At 33.8% G+C, this 18,932-nt stretch overlaps 1 protein-coding gene across 1 annotated transcript in view; it reads left to right on the plus strand.

The window, feature by feature from the left end:
- The window catches only part of LOC126892475 (serine/threonine-protein kinase Warts), a 124,024-nt gene that overhangs the window by 60,967 nt on the left and 44,125 nt on the right, over positions 1 to 18,932 (plus strand). Inside the window, exons 6-7 of the mRNA XM_050662006.1 lie at positions 3,611 to 3,987; positions 9,733 to 10,102. Of these exons, the coding sequence (XP_050517963.1) occupies positions 3,611 to 3,987; positions 9,733 to 10,102 (747 nt within the window). The remainder of the gene's footprint in view (positions 1 to 3,610; positions 3,988 to 9,732; positions 10,103 to 18,932) is intronic.

An 18,932-nucleotide genomic window follows, 5' to 3' on the forward strand; every position in this document is an offset into this window, starting at 1 on the left:
AACACCCAGTATATTTTTTTGTAACTTGAAAAAATGGTCATTTTCCTATCCAGATATAAAATTTTTTTAAATCGGTTGTCAAATGTGGAAATCACATAACATAATATCAATTTGCTTAGTATGGTATTTAGGTATGTGATATCCACGTTGCACCTCTCATTTTAAAAATTAATTACTGAGTGATTTGACAACCGATTTTGAAAGACTTGATATCGCTGGATAGGTGAATGACCTTTCTTTCAATATACAAAAAATATACTGGGTGTTTCATTTAAAAAAAGGCAACGTTTTTTTCAAAAATCCGCCATTTTTGTTTTCGTATTTGAAAGCGATATAAAAAATTCAATCCATTCAGACAAAACTTTTACTAAAATAAAACATTTCAGCGAAAACCGCATATTTTTATCTTGCGCCGTTTAGAAGTTATAGGCAGTTAAAATGGGGGAAAATATAAGTGGACACCCGGTATTTCCAATTTACACGCCTATTAAAAATAAAAACATGGTGGAGTTTTTTGTAATCAAGTAAACGAAAGAAAAAACGAGAATACGAACAAGAGTGAAGACAATGAATGCCCCCGAATGACAATAAAAATGCCCCCGGTATAAATTTAGTTTTAAAATTTAACATTGTTGCCGATAGTTCTCAGCTCAATTTGTAGATGAGTCGCCTTCAATTAAAAATGGTTGGACTTTATACCACGTGCATGTGGGTGGTATAGTCATATGATGCTTTGAGGTATATCTTGTTTAAATTTCACCCATCGCCAGGGTTTAATATATAACACGCCAATGTAAGACTTTTGGTCGGCATTTTAAGGGTTTTAACCCATGTATTTTTGGTGGCTTAGCATGTAGAGCTTGTGAGTATAACCTAATTTTTTATCTGGGTCAACCTTTAAATTTTTTACTCTTGTCTTCACTAATTATGGTTATACTTATTTTAGGCTTATGATGATGCTCTCTTTAGAGCGAAAACGTTCTGTTTTTTAATGTAGCCCTTTATTGGGGTTTTAAATAAATATACCTTTTACACAGAAGATCTTTTTCTTCAATTTTTGTAATTAATGGTATACAGCCAGCTACAAGAAAATTTTTCCTTATGGATTTTTCTAACTTCTTGTGTATTTAACTTCTTCATTTGCCGCAATTTCTGGCGTTTCCGGTTCTAGCGTCAATTGTTGTTCCTCTGCATAAAACTTTTTTAACTAGTCAATCCAAGTATCCTTTTCTATGTATTTTGGTTGTATTATTTCCTTTACCTCCATTTTTTGACCTCTTATAAAGCGTCATATTTCCTTTTGCAGGTTATAAAAATCATGTTCCATTTATTTCGAAAAAAACGTTCCCAGTGATCCATTTTTTATTCTTCTTACAAATGCATGTGCTTTGTTTCTTCTTGTCTTATAATTATAATATTATGCCTCTTGTGTCTTGGTTGGTATTTCAGATAAGCTTTTTTTTTTCTTTTTTTTACATTTTTCCTTCACTTCTATATAAAACCATGGAATTCATCGCCTTGGGACCAATTTATTTTTATTTATATTCTTTCACTAAGAACTTCCTTGCTAAAGCTAAGATATTAGACTTAATTTTTTGCCCAGCTTTCTTTGACTCCATCACTTTCTGTCATACATATGTTTCTGCTTCTTTCTTTTATTCTTTTTTGAAGTAGGTATCTTTGATGTGTATTCTGGTATTTTGTTACTATATAAATATGTTTTCATTCGGATTTTTCACAATAGCAATTTATGATCAGGTATCTTTGATGTGTATTCTGGTATTTTGTTACTATATAAATATGTTTTCATTCGGATTTTTCACAATAGCAATTTATGATCGCTTCCTATTTCTGCTGATGAATATGACATTTCCGGTTTATTTTTTATACTAGGTCTCTTCCACTCACAGAACCTGAAACCATGAAATTAAATAGCTATCCTACACAACAGAATACATCAATAGGCCTGGATCCCGCGTACCAAAAAAGAGTTCATTGATATCAAGCTGTAACTTTGTTAATAGCTTAACGGTGTCTAGTCGGACAAACTTTGATGTATGGAAACACTGAAACAGGGGAAGTATTAATTATTGTGAAACGTGTTTTTTTAATTGTGGAACATGTCATCCTGACAAGTTTATGATTGTGAAAATTAGCAGGTTGTTTTTAAGTTTATTCAATATCAAACTTTATATATGTTCCGATGTGTGGGTTAACCGAATCAATTAAAATAAGTGTAAACAACGAACAATAATATGTATATTTATTTTATTTTGGTTAAAAGGCGTGTTTATTCATCTCGTAAAAGGGTTTGTTATTGTTTGAGGGCAGCGAGGGTGCGTCTGACCTCCCGAAGCCTGTTGGAAGGTGTGTTAACCGACCCGTGGTTGTAGATCTACTGCCTGTGGCTGAAAAAAATCACAAACGCTATGTTTGTGTTTCTACCATCTGGCCAGAAAGGCGATAAATTATTTAGATCTGGCGTTTAAAAGTTGAAACTTTCCTGCAGTTTTAAGAAACGTCTTCGAATGCATTTCTAAAGTGAGTTATTGACATAAGGTCTGATAAGGTAATTAATTTATGGGGAATTCAGTTTGTTAAACTGAACACACCAGAAACATCTGGTTAGGGATATATTTCGTTTCGTAAAACTTAACGGGCCCTTCTTAGCATCTGGTTTGTATATTAAATGTGAATTTTATATGACCCATATTATTTCGTTTTGAGAAACTTTATTAAAAATTAAAATTAGTAAAAATAGTAATTAAAGCGTGTCGCCACATATATAATATATGAAAAAATGTTTGCCCGACAAATATGTTTAGCATTTTAATAAGTCCGACACGTAGAACATGTTTGTCACATGACAAAAATTATGTTTGTGGTAATAGCAATCTGATTTTTACATGAGAGTCTAATGAAAGGGTAACAAATAAATTGGAAGTTCTGTCCGACAAAATACATGTGACGTTTTCGTAGTCTGACGTTCGAAACCTGTAACCTATACCACACTTAAAACTTTCCTTGTCCCAGTGTTCCCATATATTATCAAAGTTTGTCCGACTAGACACCGTTAAGCTATTAACAAATTTTCAGCTTACTATTAACCCTTTCAGTGCGGCGTAAAATAGTAGGGAGTTGCCCTGTGCGGCCATACTTTGTTTAAATACAAAGTTAATGTGACGAGAGCGCACCGGTGCGCTTTTCGCATTGAAAGGGTTAATAAACTTTTTTTGGTATGCGGGATTCAGACCTAAAACAAAGACAGTAATGCGATGAAGGTTAGTGACTTCTTCATTCACTTGGAACTTTCTATTTTTTAAACTGAAGTGTCAGTACATTTATAGTGTGTTTAGAATTGATTATTATTGGCATTGCTGTATCTTAATCTTATATTTCTTTAAAAAAGATTTGTTTTGATTTTTGGCTAACTATTATCTTAGGTTAGATTTCTTCGATTCACAATTTTGTCTAAATTGCGTGACAAGTGGCAACTCAAGAAAATATAAATAACTACGTAAAAGTTCGATTTTATCAGATGGTTCTAATACTCTGATTTTCTTCCATGCTTTTTAGTTGGTTCGGTAAACGAATATTGAATTTTTTATAGCTATAATGGAACGAAGCCCGCAATAGCTCTACCCGCCGCTAGTCCCTCAAATACCGCCCCACCAGTGACCGTACCAACAACGGAACCTCCGAGTTACGCCAGCACCATGCAAGCGAAGGCGAAAGCGCAGCGAGGGATGGGCGCCCATCCGCCATTACCCCCACCACCGTATTCATCCGATGACAACCACGTTCAAGTTTATACGGTAGACAGTTCGATGTCGCCGAGAGCTAGTCCTCATGTTCATGCTTCATTACAGAGGAAATATTCTCCTGTTGTGAATAACGAATGCAGGTCGGACAGTCCCCAGTCGACTAGTAGCGGAGATAGTAGGAATCATTATTCAGATAATGGAGCACCTCCGTTACCACCTACAGGTAATAATGTTTGTTGTTTTGTATTTTTGAAAGTTTAATATAACCGCCAGAACATTTAACATTAGTCTGGGCAGATTATCGGAGAATAGGCCATTTTTGGGAAAAGTTATTTACCAGCAATTTTATTGCTGGAATCAAATCTTATGATTGTATATATTAATAATATAGGTATGCAAAGTCCGCAGATAGTGTGCTACTTTTTTATAAACAAAATGGCGCCCGAAAATCGTGTCTTTTTCAATTTTTGCTCTATAACTCCAAAGATTTTAACTTCACACCAAAAACACCTAAATAAAAATTCACCGTAATTAAATTCTGCATAAAGACATGTTTTTCCCGATTTACTTCGACGAAAATTTTCCCCGGAAAATGCGGGTTTTTCCAACAAAATCTTTAAAATCTCTAAAATTGTCAACTAAAATTTTAGATAAGTAATTGTTTATCAATAATTAAATGGTAATATAAAAGCTCTTTTCGTATAGATTATGATTCCAGAAGCCGATGAAAATTGAATGAACAGTGTAGCAACAATTGAATTGTTATTTAAAAATTTACGGTCGCTATAATAACCACAATAATTATGATGCATAAGAATAATAGTCCAGAAAGCCACTGCGCATCCGCTAGGAAAAATATTCTAATCCGGATTTTTTGTACAATCTTACTTAAAAAGGACTCCTTTTAACAAATTTGCATGTTGCCAGTACCAAAAGGTGGTCAAAAAATTTTTAAACGTTTTTTTTTTTGTTTTTTTCCTAAAATTATTTTTTTTTGCATGGAAAAAAGTTTTTTTAGGTTTTTTGGATCATTCCAAACAGAAAAGGTCTTTAGCGTCTTTTCTCTCAAAATGATAGTTTTTGACATATAAGCGATTAAAAATTGAAAAATTGCGAAATCGGCCATTTTTAACCCTCAAAAACTATGTAAAAAACTGAAAATTTGAATGTTACCAAGGCAGGTAGATATTCTTTAAACATCAATTGATGAAATTACGAAGAGTTTTTTGCAACACAGTATTCAAAACTCCTTTGTTTTTTAATTGCTAATCAAGCGTGCGCGACACTATTTTCCACCGACAGTATGGTGCAAATGAAAGGAATAAATTCGTTATTTCGTAAACCGGCGACTTTAAGGAAAAATCCCGAAACAGGTCGATTTTTATTTTTAAGTTATGATATTGTGGCATATATGGTATACTAGTGACGTCATCCATCTGGACGTGATGACGTAATCGATGATTTTTTAAATGAGAATAGTGGTCGTGTGCTAGCTCATTTGAAAGCTTCTTCAATTCTCTATTCAGTAATATAAATATTTATATAATTATTTATACAGGGTGTCCAATATTTTTTTATTAAATTAAATTATTTGACAAAAAAAGAAATAGAAGGACACCCTGTATAAATAATTATGTAAATGTTTACATTACTGAATAGGGAATTGAAGAACATTTCAAATGAGCTACCACACGACCCCTATTCTCATTAAAAAAATCATCGATTACGTCATCACGCCAAGACGGATGACGTCAATAGTATACCATATATGCCACAATATCATAACTTAAAAATAAAAATCGACCTGTTTCGGGATTTTTCCTTAAAGTCGCCGTTTTACGAAATAACGAATTTATTCCTTTCATTTGCACCATACTGTCGGTGGAAAATAGTGTCGCGCACGCTTGATTAGCAATTAAAAAACAAAGGAGTTTTGAACATTGTATTGCAAAAAACTCTTCGAGATTTCATCAATCGATGTTTAAAGAATATCTACCTACCTTGGCAACATTAAAATTTTCAGTTTTTCACATAGTTTTTGAGGGTTAAAAATGGCCGATTTCTCAATTTTTCAATTTTTAATCGCTTATATGTCAAAAACTATCATTTTTAGAGAAAAGTCATCAAAGACTAAAACCTAAAAAAACTTTTTTCCATGCCAAAAAAATTATTTTAGGAAAAAAACGTTTAAAAAATTTTTGACCACCTTTTGGTCCTGGCAACATGCAAATTTGTTAAAAGGAGTCCTTTTTGAGTAAGACTGTGCAAAAAATCCGAATTAGAATATTTTTCCTAGCGGATGCGCAGTGGCTTTCTGGACTAACTATGATTTTTGTATAAAAAGATACTGTACCTACCTATCTAGTGTACTGTACAGAATTGAAATTGGACTATTTAAGCGGCCTCGGGGATATTTTAAACTTGTAAACAATTTTTTGGCTTATAAACAAATAGAATATCTCGGGAAATATTAAATGAAATTATGAAAAGGTATTGGAAAAAAGCGGCAGGACGCTTCTTTTAAAAGAAAAAACGTTTAATTGTGATGAATGGTTCCTGAGATACAACCGCTCAAAGTTGACCGGCGTTTACGGCAAAGATATAAACAATAGGATCATAATTTTCAAACCATCACCTTTTTATTTCGGTAGTCTTTCTCCACACCAATTTTCATATCTTTAAAATACTCATAACATATATTATTGTAATAAAAACTATCGATATTACGAGTGAAAATTGCCAAAAATAGCAAAATTCCAATCAAAACTTAAGTTGGAGAAAATGTAATCTCAAAGTTTTGCGTGTTTTTTGTTTCGTTGAACTTTGTTTGATTGATACTTGCTACTTCTTGACTTTCAAAATAGTAGGTTCTAATTTCACGTGAGAAAATTTGTTCAGGTGAGTAAATTAAAACCGTTGGTTGGAATAAAGTATATCTGTAATGTCAGCTATTTCTGAGAAAGTTTTTACTAGGAGTGGGGTTTTCTTGAAGTGCCAGTATCTATGGGTCAAAACTTGAACTGTTAATGACTGTATACTATTGAGGTAAGAAGTTTTTTTGGAAATGGTTTTTAGCATGAATTTTCTGCTTAATAGTTGTCTACTTAGTTTAGGAGGAGGTTCCACGGCTTCAACTTGTATAATGTTTATGGGCGTTGACTTAAGATATCCCAGGCAAACTCATAAGCATTTATTTTGTTGTATCTCGATTTTATTTAGATGTGTATCTGCTGCTGTTCCATAGAGTTGACTTCCATAATCCATTATTGATCGTACCATTGTTTTGTAGAATAGTAAAGCCGTATTTGGGTCTGCTCCCCACTTTGCTCTACAAAACGCTCTTGAAATATTTATAGAATTACATACTTGTTTTTTTTTGATAATTTGGTGGATACAGTCCTTCCATAATAGTTTTCTATCTAGATTCTAGATGCAGACCAAGATATTTTACAGAGTTACTAATACAGAGTTTATATTTTCCTATTGTTAATTGTCTTTGATTAATTAATTGTTTCTGTTTCTAGAGAAAATACGTTGCTCATGTTGCATGTTCTGTATTCATTTGGGTTTCTAAAACATTTTTATCGGGGGCTTCGCCCCCACTAACTGCACTCATAAGTTTTTAATGTCTTTATTCCGATTTCGCTTTTTTATTTGGTGTAATTAATGTACTTTTAAGGTTCACAAAATATTTATGTATATACCTAATTTATAAACACCAGTTTTTAAAAACAAGCTTCTTTCTTACGCACGTCTGACTACCACGACGAATGAAAGCTGCATAATAACTTAGAAGTACAAATTTAAAGTCTTCTGTGATTTAAAATAGTTCAAACGACCCGTGACGCCACATAGTTGAACTTCATGATTATATTTATATTTATGGTTATGTTTAGGTAGATTGTTCTTCTTATTCTTTAGTTTATTTTCCTTCACCTACTTGGGTATTTGACTAGCTCATCGTCGCGTAATAAGGGAAAAATATGTATATTCTAATGACATGTATTGTATTATCATTGTACCAGTTTGTTGAGATTGGAGTTTGATACAGTTTTTGAAGGAAAGGAAAGAAGGTTTACTATTGAAAATAAAAGAAAACACTATAAATGTTGTTTAGTGCCATTTTGTAAAAGTATAAGTTCTATATTCGTCGTCTGCTGTCTTATTAATTGAAAAAGTCGCAGATTAAGGATGTACCAGTAAGAACTTTCAACGCGAAAAGTCTCAGGTTTAAACTACTATTTACCATTTTAATTTTTATTAAATTGGTGGATTCTGCATCTGAGACTCTTCAATTTGTTATGAGATGTCGCTGTATCGCGTCTAATGGGAAATTTGAATTATTTTTCAGATTCCCTTTAAAATGATGGTGGAGCTGTTTTTCGATTCAGAGGTGTGCACGCTAACAAAAGCTACTGAAGACGCCTGAAATGGTAGAAACAGCCTGTCTAGCTGGTGTACAACCCTCTGAATCGAAAACAAGCAAAACCATCATTTATTATTTTATTTCCTTTACTCGGTTTGAGTACTGAAAGTTCCTCTGCTGTCCTTTTTCTAGACGAATGAAGGCGGAATGTGATCGTTTCCCTTTCGTTTTCTATATTCGTCGTCTGCTGTCTTATTAGTTGAAAAAGTCGCAGATTAAGGATGTACCAGTAAGAACTTTCAACGCGAAAAGTCTCAGGTTTAAACTACTATTTACCATTTTAATTTTTATTAAATTGGTGGATTCTGCATCTGAGACTCTTCAATTTGTTATGAGATGTCGCTGTATCGCGTCTAATGGGAAATTTGAATTATTTTTCAGATTCCCTTTAAAATGATGCTGGAGCTGTTTTTCGATTCAGAGGTGTGCACGCTAACAAAAGCTACTGAAGACGCCTGAAATGGTAGAAACAGCCTGTCTAGCTGGTGTACAATCCTCTGAATCGAAAACAAGCAAAACCATCATTTATTATTTTATTTCCTTTACTCGGTTTGAGTACTGAAAGTTCCTCTGCTGTCCTTTTCCTAGACGAATGAAGGCGGAATGTGATCGTTTCCCTTTCGTTTTCTATATTCGTCGTCCGCTGTCTTATTAATTGAAAAAGTCGCAGATTAAGGATGTACCAGTAAGAACTTTCAACGCGAAAAGTCTCAGGTTTAAACTACTATTTACCATTTTAATTTTTATTAAATTTGCATCTGATTTGGATTCTGCATCTGAGACTCTGCAATTTGTTATAAGTTTTCTATGTAATTAAAATAGTTCAAACGATCAAACGTATTTTCTAGTGATGTTTATAATGTCTAATTTAAAATTATATACAATTTTGTTTACTTTGTTGGTATAGAATGTAAACATATAACCGGATGACGTCACGACGCGTTTAGAATCGTCTTTAGGGGCCAAACGGAACACAAAAAACAACTTTTTATCTTTGATACATGTACAATTATGTTCTGTTGCGATTTATAACATTTTTTTAGAATTTAAAATTTTATGCAAGTTCCCTATTACCTAGTCTTATGAAACCCATTATTTTAAACGCGAATAACTTGAAAACTACTTACTCTATCGCAATGAGACAAAAGGATGATATTTATGTAAAAAGTAACAAGGAATTAAAAAACATGCTGAAATGATTATTACTACAGTGTCGTAGATTGTGAGAGGGGAAAGGGTCGAAAATGGAGTTTATATCCCTGCAGCGCGCCTCTGGCACGTTAGAGTATCCCAACATGCGTAAACTGTTTGTCAAGTTTGAACAAAAAATATTGGAAGGTGTTAAAACAATGGGCTAAAATAATTTTATAATATTTGTAATAAAACACTCTGTATCTCGGTAAGGAGGATTGTTTTATTTAAGTGTTTTAGGGTAAATGTTCGTATTTTGTGCTAAGCTTTCTCCAGTTACTATATGGACAATTCTTAATAAAACACCCTGTATAGTTTTCCGTATGAATCTAACAGTTATATATTTTTTAGCTTCTTCGTCTGTGAAAAACAACTCAAATAACAACCACATAGTCAACGGCAATAGTGAACCTAAAGCCAACGATACCCCACCTCAACTACCTCCATATACGAAAATCAAACACCAATCCCCTATACCGGAACGAAAGAAGATTAGCAAAGAAAAGGAGGAAGAACGGCGAGACGGAAAAGTGAAGAATTATTCACCGCAAGCGTTTAAATTTTTCATGGAGCAACATATAGAGAATGTGATCAAGTCTTACAAACAAAGGCAATTTAGGCGAATGCAATTAGAGAAAGAAATGAATAAAATAGGACTTAGTTCTGAAGCGCAAACTCAGATGAGGAAAATGCTGTCTCAGAAGGAATCAAATTATATAAGGTAAGGTCCGTTGATAAATAAAAAGTAGTGTTGAATAATCAAAATAATCCTTCATTCAAACGTTCTCTTCAGTTCTTTCTGTTTTGCCAGTACCCTTCCTGCAGATTTCTTATTTCCATTGACTCGTTTACTTCATCTCTGAAAGATCTTCGGGGTCTGCCTCTCTTCTTTTGCATATCGGGCTCCACTCTGTACTCTGTTACTGTTTATCCAACGTTTTTTGTCTGCTCTTCTGACCTGTCCGTACCGGGTTAATCTCGTCTGATCTATGTAGACTATTACATCTGAGTTCATTTCCATTCTTTTCTTAATATGTGTTATTTATTCTATCTATTCTTGTTACTCTGCAGCTTCTCCTTATGGTTTTTGGTTTTCTTATTTATTATTCAATTTTTACACCCATGTCAGAATACTTCTTATTATGTTGGTATTATATTCTTATTTTTGTTTTTATACCAATGTTCTTATCCCACATTACCGGGTTTAATTTTCGTATGCAGTCTCTTGTTTGTCCTAGTCTATTTTTTATATCGTCTTCCGTTGTTCCTTTGTTTGATATTATGAAACCTAAATACTTGTACTTGTTTGTTCCTTTGATTTGTTTACCTTCGTGTATTTCCAGTTGCTTTCTGTATTCTCCGTTGTTAGGTATTCAGTTTTCTTTAGGGGTACATATTTCTATTCTTTGTATATTCCTGATCCAGTTTTCTTATCATAAAGCTGAGGTCATCTTTGTATTGTGCGATCACTATTTGGTCGTCAGCAAAACTTAGGGTATATAGGTATTCGTTTCTTTACTTCCAATCCGCTACCGAGCTATACTATACTAAAATCACAATCAAGAGGCACTAGAAATAAACAAACCAAGACATTTCAATATTACAAGGAGCACTCCCAAATCATGATTTGTAATGTATATACAGGGTTGTTTCGTTTTAAACATTTTGTTTTAAACAACTGTTTTAAACATTTGTTTATGTTTAAAACAGTTTTTGTTTAAAACACTTAAATTAAACAAGCGTTTTTTCTTCATTTTCTTTATTAAAATAAATGAAAAAATTCTCAAATACATTATACAAACTTTTTAACATACATATTATTTATTTATTAATAAACGAAACTTAGGTAACAAAAATTGGAAAACACATTTTGCATACAAGAGTTAATAAAGTTCTCAAAACTGTTCCAGTCTCATAGTAATCTTATAATCTAAAATTATTGATCTGATATCTGATCAGTCACATCATCACTGATGCAATTCTCTTTAAAAATTGAAACCAACTTTGGCATTGCATAGCCGATTACGTAGTTTGGAATGGTAAACTGTATGTTGAGGAGAAGAGTATTTCTATGTTGACTGACAATGCATTAGCTGTGTGGAGCTGTTGAGCAAGTTCCAAGTATTACATTCTCAGTTAAATGTTTAGAAAACATATATGGTTTAAAGGGTACACACTTTGCCTGGCAATTAATAATAATTGACAATGCTTCTGGATGATAATTTATTGTCTGAAAATTTCCATTTCTGTATTGAAATGACCAAAGCCATTTCCATACACTCGTTGAAGCTTCTTCGTATCACGTACAAAATTCGCCATTTGCTTGTTTAAAAAAAAACACTAAACACCACAAAATAACTTATAGTAGGTGTTACTGCAATAGTCAACTTGCAATGTGAATTTATAAATAGTAAATAGTCTGGGTTCGCCCAAGCAATAGCTCCTAACTGCAATTGGTTTTCTTATCTATTATATTAAAGAAAAGTTAAAATCAAAGTTATTAATATTTTGTTTAAGAAAATATGATCTAAACATTGTTTTTTTCTAAGTTTTATTTGTTTAAACCATAAAATTTAAAAACAAAATAAAACATGTTTAAAACAAAAAAAAAACGTTTAAAATAAAAGAACATGATTTTTGTATAAAATTAAAAAACATGTTTTTTTTCAACCCTGTGTATATACATTGTATAAATCGCAGATCATGATTTACAAAGTTTATACATTGTAAATCATGATTCGAGGGTGCTCCTCGTAATATTGAAGTGTCTTGGTTTGTTTATTTCTAGTGCATCTTGATTGAGATTTTAGTATAGTAGTTTTTTCACATTTAGAATAGCAAAAGGTATTGTTACACTTGTTTTAAAAATCACTTTATATGAACGGCAACAATATTACAATACCTAATACAACTTTAACTCAACGACAACTATTAACTTCAAAAACTCAAATACATACTATGTACTGTTACATAAACTATCAACTTTCTGTGTTTATATACATTTTTTGACGTTCCAGACATTACTAGACAGTTCGGGATTTTTTTACTAGACAGTTCGATACAGCACTGTCGCCCATCGCCTACTTATGACGCAATCTGCAGTTTCAAGGTCTTAAGTCAATACCAGGAGACCGGTAGCTATAGCTGACAACCAGGTTCGGGTCGGCGACGTGTTATGTCAAAGAGGGATGATCGATTCATTGTCCTGAGTGCCTTGCGGAATCGGCACGTGACAGGAGTTGAGCTTCAACAATCCTTGAGAAATATTCGTGGTATCACTGTCACTCAGTGGATAGTTTGATGAAGACTTAAGGCTGTCACTTTGACTCCCAGACATAGGCCCAAATTGAACGCACATCAGAAATAAGCTCGACTTCAGTTTGCCCGAGAACACGTCAATTAGGACCTTGGCCAATAGAGCAGAGTTTTATTCTCTGAAAGAAGTTGAATGTGCTTGTAAATCAATGACAGAGACGACTCTTCCATCGGAGGCCCGGAGAACAATGAGATATGAAGGTGGCTCGTATATGTTTTGGGGTGGTATATCTTTAGAAGTCAACGGCAAGTCAAGTATGGTCAACGGCATAAGGATGCAGAAGGCAACGGGGAACCACTGCATTAAGGACTCATAGAGTACCCCTAGTAGTAATCATCATGGACATGCAAAGGAGAAGTACTGATCATGGACATCGGATACCAAGATCCGGCAGAGGAAGACAAATAGATAAGTACAAGGCTTCCTCGGTCGTAAACCTGCGAAACCCTTGTAATAAGAAAAAGACAACCATAAAAATTGCTACGTGGAATGTGAGGAGCTTATTCTCTTCGGGAAAATTAGATAACGCCGTGTTGGAAATGGATCGTTTGGGTATAGACATATTAGGCATAAGCGATACACAATGGCCAGGAAATGCCAAATGCCCCACAACTAATCATGGTATGTTTTATTATGCCGGAAGTGACACCACAATCCATCGATACGGAGTTGGAGTCATCATCTCAAAAAAATGGAAAGATGCTGTAGCAAATTTTACTCCATTCTCAGAGCGCGTGATGTTAATACAACTGAAAGATAAGAAGAACATAATAAACATCATACAAGTGTACGCTCCTACAGCAGACAAAGACGAAGAGGAAATAGAACAATTCTATAATAACTTAGAAGAGGTGATGAGAACAACAAAGAGACAACACATTAACATAGTAATGGGCGATCTGAACGCCAAGGTAGGTCAGGGTAAAGTTGGAGAAAATGTTGGTGAATACGGCTTAGGTAATAGAAATGAAAGGGGTGATCGTTTAGTTCAGTTTTGTCAAAGCGAAGATTTAATAATAACTAATACATTCTTTAAATTACCCCCAAGGAGACTGTATACGTGGACGTCACCTCAACACACACAAGAAAAAGTAATCAGAAACCAAATAGATTACATAATGGTGACAAAAAGATACCGTAATGCCGTGAAATCTACTAAAACTTACCCTGGAACTGATATCGGTTCGGATCATAATCCAGTAGTATCTGTGTTAGAAGCTAGACCAAAGAAAATGAGAAAAACCATCATCCCAACGTTAGACTTAAGTCAGCTTAAAAGTGAACACCGACGACAAACAGTGCGAGAAGAAATCAACACCGACCTCAGTGTAGCAGAAAACCAAATCCGCAGAACAGACAACATAGATGAAAGACTGAAGTATATAAACACTATAATAAGAACTACGGGAAAGAAACACCTAACCAAATCTCCAAAGAAACATAAGGTGTGGATGACACCAGACATACTAGAACTAATGGATGAAAGACGCAAATTGAAGAATAATTCAGAAAAATACAGAGAGGTTGATAAGAACATAAAGCAAATAATAAAGAAGGCCAAAGAATCATGGATTAAAGAACAATGTGTAGAAATGGAAGACTATGAAAGAAAGTATGACACATTCAATATACATAAAAAAGTAAAAGAACTTACAGGAACCCAAAGAAGACATCAAATAAGTTTGCTTAAGGACAAAGACGGAAATATTATTGTAGACTTAACAGAAAAAATTAATAGATGGAGTGAATACATAAGAGAATTGTTTGAGGACAACAGAAATAACATTGACAAGGTAAATGGTGAAACGGGACCTGAAATCTTAAAATGTGAAGTAGAAATGGCACTTAGAAATTCCAAAACTGGAAAGGCAAATGGACCCGATGAGGTTCCTTCTGAATTACTAAAGCTCTTGAATGATGAATCAATAGGTATAATATTGCACTTATTTAACACAGTATACAATACTGGTATTATACCTCAAGAGTGGCTGCTGTCTACATTCGTTACACTGCCAAAGAAATCCAATGCAAAAGAATGTTCAGAACATCGAACAATATCTTTAATGAGCCATCTACTAAAGATATTTCTAAAAATCATCCACAACCGAGTTTATCAAAAGTTGGAGTCAGATATTAGTAATACACAGATGGGGTTCAGAAAAGGACTAGGTACTCGAGAAGCTCTCTTCGGTTTGAATGTTCTTACACAAAGATGCCTAGACGTTAATCAAGAAGTACATGCATGTTTTATCGATTTTGAAAAAGCGTTTGACAGAGTACGCCACGATAGGCTAAGAGACATTCTTGAAAGAAAAGACATAGATAATAAAGATCTGCGAATAATTCTCAACTTATATTGGAATCAGAAAGCTAACATCAAAATAGAAAACGAGATATCAAAAGCAATAGAAATACGTAGAGGAGTAAGACAGGGATGCATTTTGTCACCACTGCTATTTAATGTATATAGTGAAAGCATCTGTCAGGAAGCCCTTTTGCAAGCAAATGAAGGAATCGTAATCAATGGAGAGGTTGTAAATAATATTCGATACGCAGACGACACTGTACTAGTTGCAAGAACAGTAGAAGAATTACAACGATTACTTACAAACATAAATATTGCTTGCAACAATTATGGCATAAACATTAATATCAAAAAAACCAAGTATATGGTCTTCAGTAAAATCATGACACAACCAGCACATATTAGTATAAACGGCATTCAAATTGAAAAAGTATCAAGTTATAAATACTTGGGAACTTTAATAAACGAAACTGGAGACCAAAACAATGAAATAAAAAGACGTATCGAAATTGCCAGGGCCACCTTCATAAAGATGAGAAAATTCTTCTGCAACAGAGATATAAGCATCCCTCTACGATTAAGAATGCTAAGAGGCTACGTATTTAACACGCTATTATACGGTGTAGAGGCCTGGACTCTCAAACAGAACAACATCAACAAAAATATTGAAAATTTCGAGATGTGGTGCTACCGTCGAATGCTGAAGATAAGTTGGGTTGAAAGAATCACAAATCTTGAAGTAATACGAAAGATAGGAAGAGACCCAAAATTTTGTTAACGATAAAACGAAGAAAACTCTAGTATTTGGATCACCTGATGAGAGGTCATAAATACGCATTACTTCAAAATATAATGCAAGGAAAAATAGAAGGAAAACGGAATCCAGGCCGTAGAAGAATGTCGTGGATGCGGAATTTGAGAGAGTGGTTTGGCTGCACCACTAATGAACTTTTTAGGTCAGCTGTAAACAAAGTCAGGGTAGCCTTGATGATTTCCAATCTCCGATAGGAGTGGCACAAGAAGAAGAAGATCTTTAGAAGGAAAAACATAGCTTGTGTTCGTGCCCGGTGGTGGTCGCGGAGGGGGTTAGACAGAGGATCGTTACATTACGGATATTCTCCAAGATCAGGTTGTTCCTTACGCCAGCTACATAGGCCACGGCTTCATGCTAATGCATGAAAACGCTTGATGTTACACAGCGAGGATTATGAAAGATTACCTGGCCAACACCAATATAATAACCACGGACTGGCCTCCATTGAGTCCGGATATGAATCCCATCGAGCACCTATGGGATGAGCTTAAAGACAGGGTTCGGGTCGGTAATACAGTACCAGCGACATTGGCGGAGTTAAAAACTGCATTAAATGAAGGGTGAATCCATGCCAAGTGGTCCAATATAAATTAAGTTGGTTGCTTGACTATTTTTAATATTTTTTATTTTTCTACATTTTAAACTTCTGTCTATAGAGACTACAGAATTCCAGTTATTTTATTTTTAAAAAATTTAGTTTGCCGATGACGGCCATTTTTGTTAAAGCGTATCGATCATTTTCAAGGAAAATATTGCTTCGCTATTTAGCCAATATTTTCACTGAGGTTTGTCCTAGAACAATAAATCAAAAACCAAACTTTTTAGAAAAGTATGCTCTTAAAAAAGGCTTATATCATTATTTAATTTCAAACTACCCGTAAGGCCTTAAATGAACCTCAAAGTTTGAAAAGGTAAACTGATAAAATGTGATTTTCAGCATTTTTTTAACAGCATAAGGCAAGCCGATAATGTATTGTTATTTTTTTCTGGGAAAGACATAGGTAGATACTTTAAATAAAAAAGTTTGAGCTTTGAGACTTGAGTAAATTTTTTCAAAAAAAAATCTCAAATGTAATTTTTTGAAAAATCTCAAAGTTTGACCCTTTATATCTCTGATGAGCACGGATGAAAAAATTTGAAAGTTGGCTAAATGTTAGCCCGTAGCAAGTAGAATAAGGAGTAAAAATTTGAAGTTGCAGACTTACGTCATATAGGAGTTACAGGCATGAAAAAATTGCCAAAAATCAAAATGGTCCAAATTTGAGCGTTTGCGGCCAGGGTAATTAAAATTCAAATAAACTGTCTAATGAAATAAAAATTAATCTATTTTCACCAGATTTCACAATTAATACAAATTTATACAGGGTGGGTCACAGAAAAGAGTTCGCCTCGATATCTGGCAGTTATTAGATTTTAAGGGAATGTCGAAACAGGTCGATTTTTATTTTTAAATTACAATTTTTTTATATATATTTCATACATATAGTATATAGTGACATCATCCATCTGGGCGTGATGACATAATCGATGATTAACACAAGGGATCATCCATAAACTACGTCGAAACAATTTTGGGAGTTTTTAATACCCTCCCCCCTTCCGTCGTAAAGCGTCGTTTGCAGTTGACCCCCCCCCTCATACCGACGTCGCAATTGCAACTCATGACCCCCCATTTTAATGATTTTTTTTTTTTTCCATGTTATTCCTAGATTTTTAAAAGTTAGCTCTCAGAATTTATTTACGAATGTATCCAAATCAGTATTACTATGTAGCTCATTAATATCCGCGTACTTTTTTTTCTCAATTCACTGTACAACACTAATAATTAGCTTTATAGGGACAAAAGACAACACTTTTACCGGAGTTCCTATGCTTTCTTAACTGCATCATATAAATCTTGGTACTTGTTTTGTTTTGACTTCAATGCCATTTCTTTTATTAAGTATAAGTAGATACAATGTACTAACTAAATAGAATAGAATATTTTATTTCTATTCATTCTTTTAGAATTTTTTCACACAGAGTATTCAGTAAATAAGTGAACAGTTTAATATTATTTTATGCTTCCAACGTTGAAAAGAAGCGTTTGTTTAAAGACAGGACAATGTTTTATTGTTTGTTATTCTGTATAAAACTGCTAGCAATATTATTAAGGCTGTGAGTGATAAAAACGAAATGAAAAGTATGCGATAAAATTAATATACAAATGCTTTTTCATTCTAAAATAGGGTATATTTTTTATATTCGTAAACTTCAAACGACGTCGGATGTGCACTTATGGCCCCCTCCCCCCTGTCGTATACCGTCGTAATAAGCAAAGTCCCCCCCTCCCCCTTTTCAACGACGTAGTTTATGGATGCTCCCCAAAGTGATAAACACAAAGAGTGTTCAATTCTCTGTTTAATAATATAAACAATAATATCATTATTTGTACAGGGTGGCCAAAAAAATAATTTTTGAATTAAATTAATTGACAAAAAGAAGAATGTATGTACAGTAAAACCTGCCATATCCGGATCAATGTGGCGACAGACCGATCCGGATATGAAAAAATCCGGATATCAAGACCACTTCTTTTATAGTCTCTAAAATGTTTACTTCTTAATACATTCCAGTCATCCTTCATACAATCAACGCCGTCAATAACTTTCGTCGATAGACACGTCTTATAGATTCTATAATACATTATTTCGCCATCTTTCAGTTCTTTTGGGTCGGGATGAGTGGGTGCTTTTTCCAACAGCAGGACTGTCTTTCTCGGTAGATTTCGGTAGATCCGGACGGCAGAACCGTCCGGATATGGGGAGATCCGGATATGGCAGGTTATACTGTAATTTATTTAACTCAAAATACATTTTATTGCTGTCAGAAAATAGAAAAAAAATATTATTGGGCAAATAAACATTGCTTTTTTGCTTAAATTAAATGTTCCAAACTGTCAAGATGTAGGTGGGAGGCTGTTTGTGATTTAATTTCACCGAAAATATGTTTATTTGTGAACTAATCTAGTTTCTAACAGTAGTAGGTACAATGCATTTTGAGTTAAATAAATTACATACATTCTTCTTTTTGCGTCAATTAATTTAATTGAAAAAAAATTTTTAGTCACCCTGTAT

The sequence above is a fragment of the Diabrotica virgifera genome, chromosome 9, assembly GCF_917563875.1.
Source record: "Diabrotica virgifera virgifera chromosome 9, PGI_DIABVI_V3a".
In the NCBI taxonomy this organism is placed as follows: Eukaryota; Metazoa; Arthropoda; class Insecta; order Coleoptera; family Chrysomelidae; genus Diabrotica; species Diabrotica virgifera.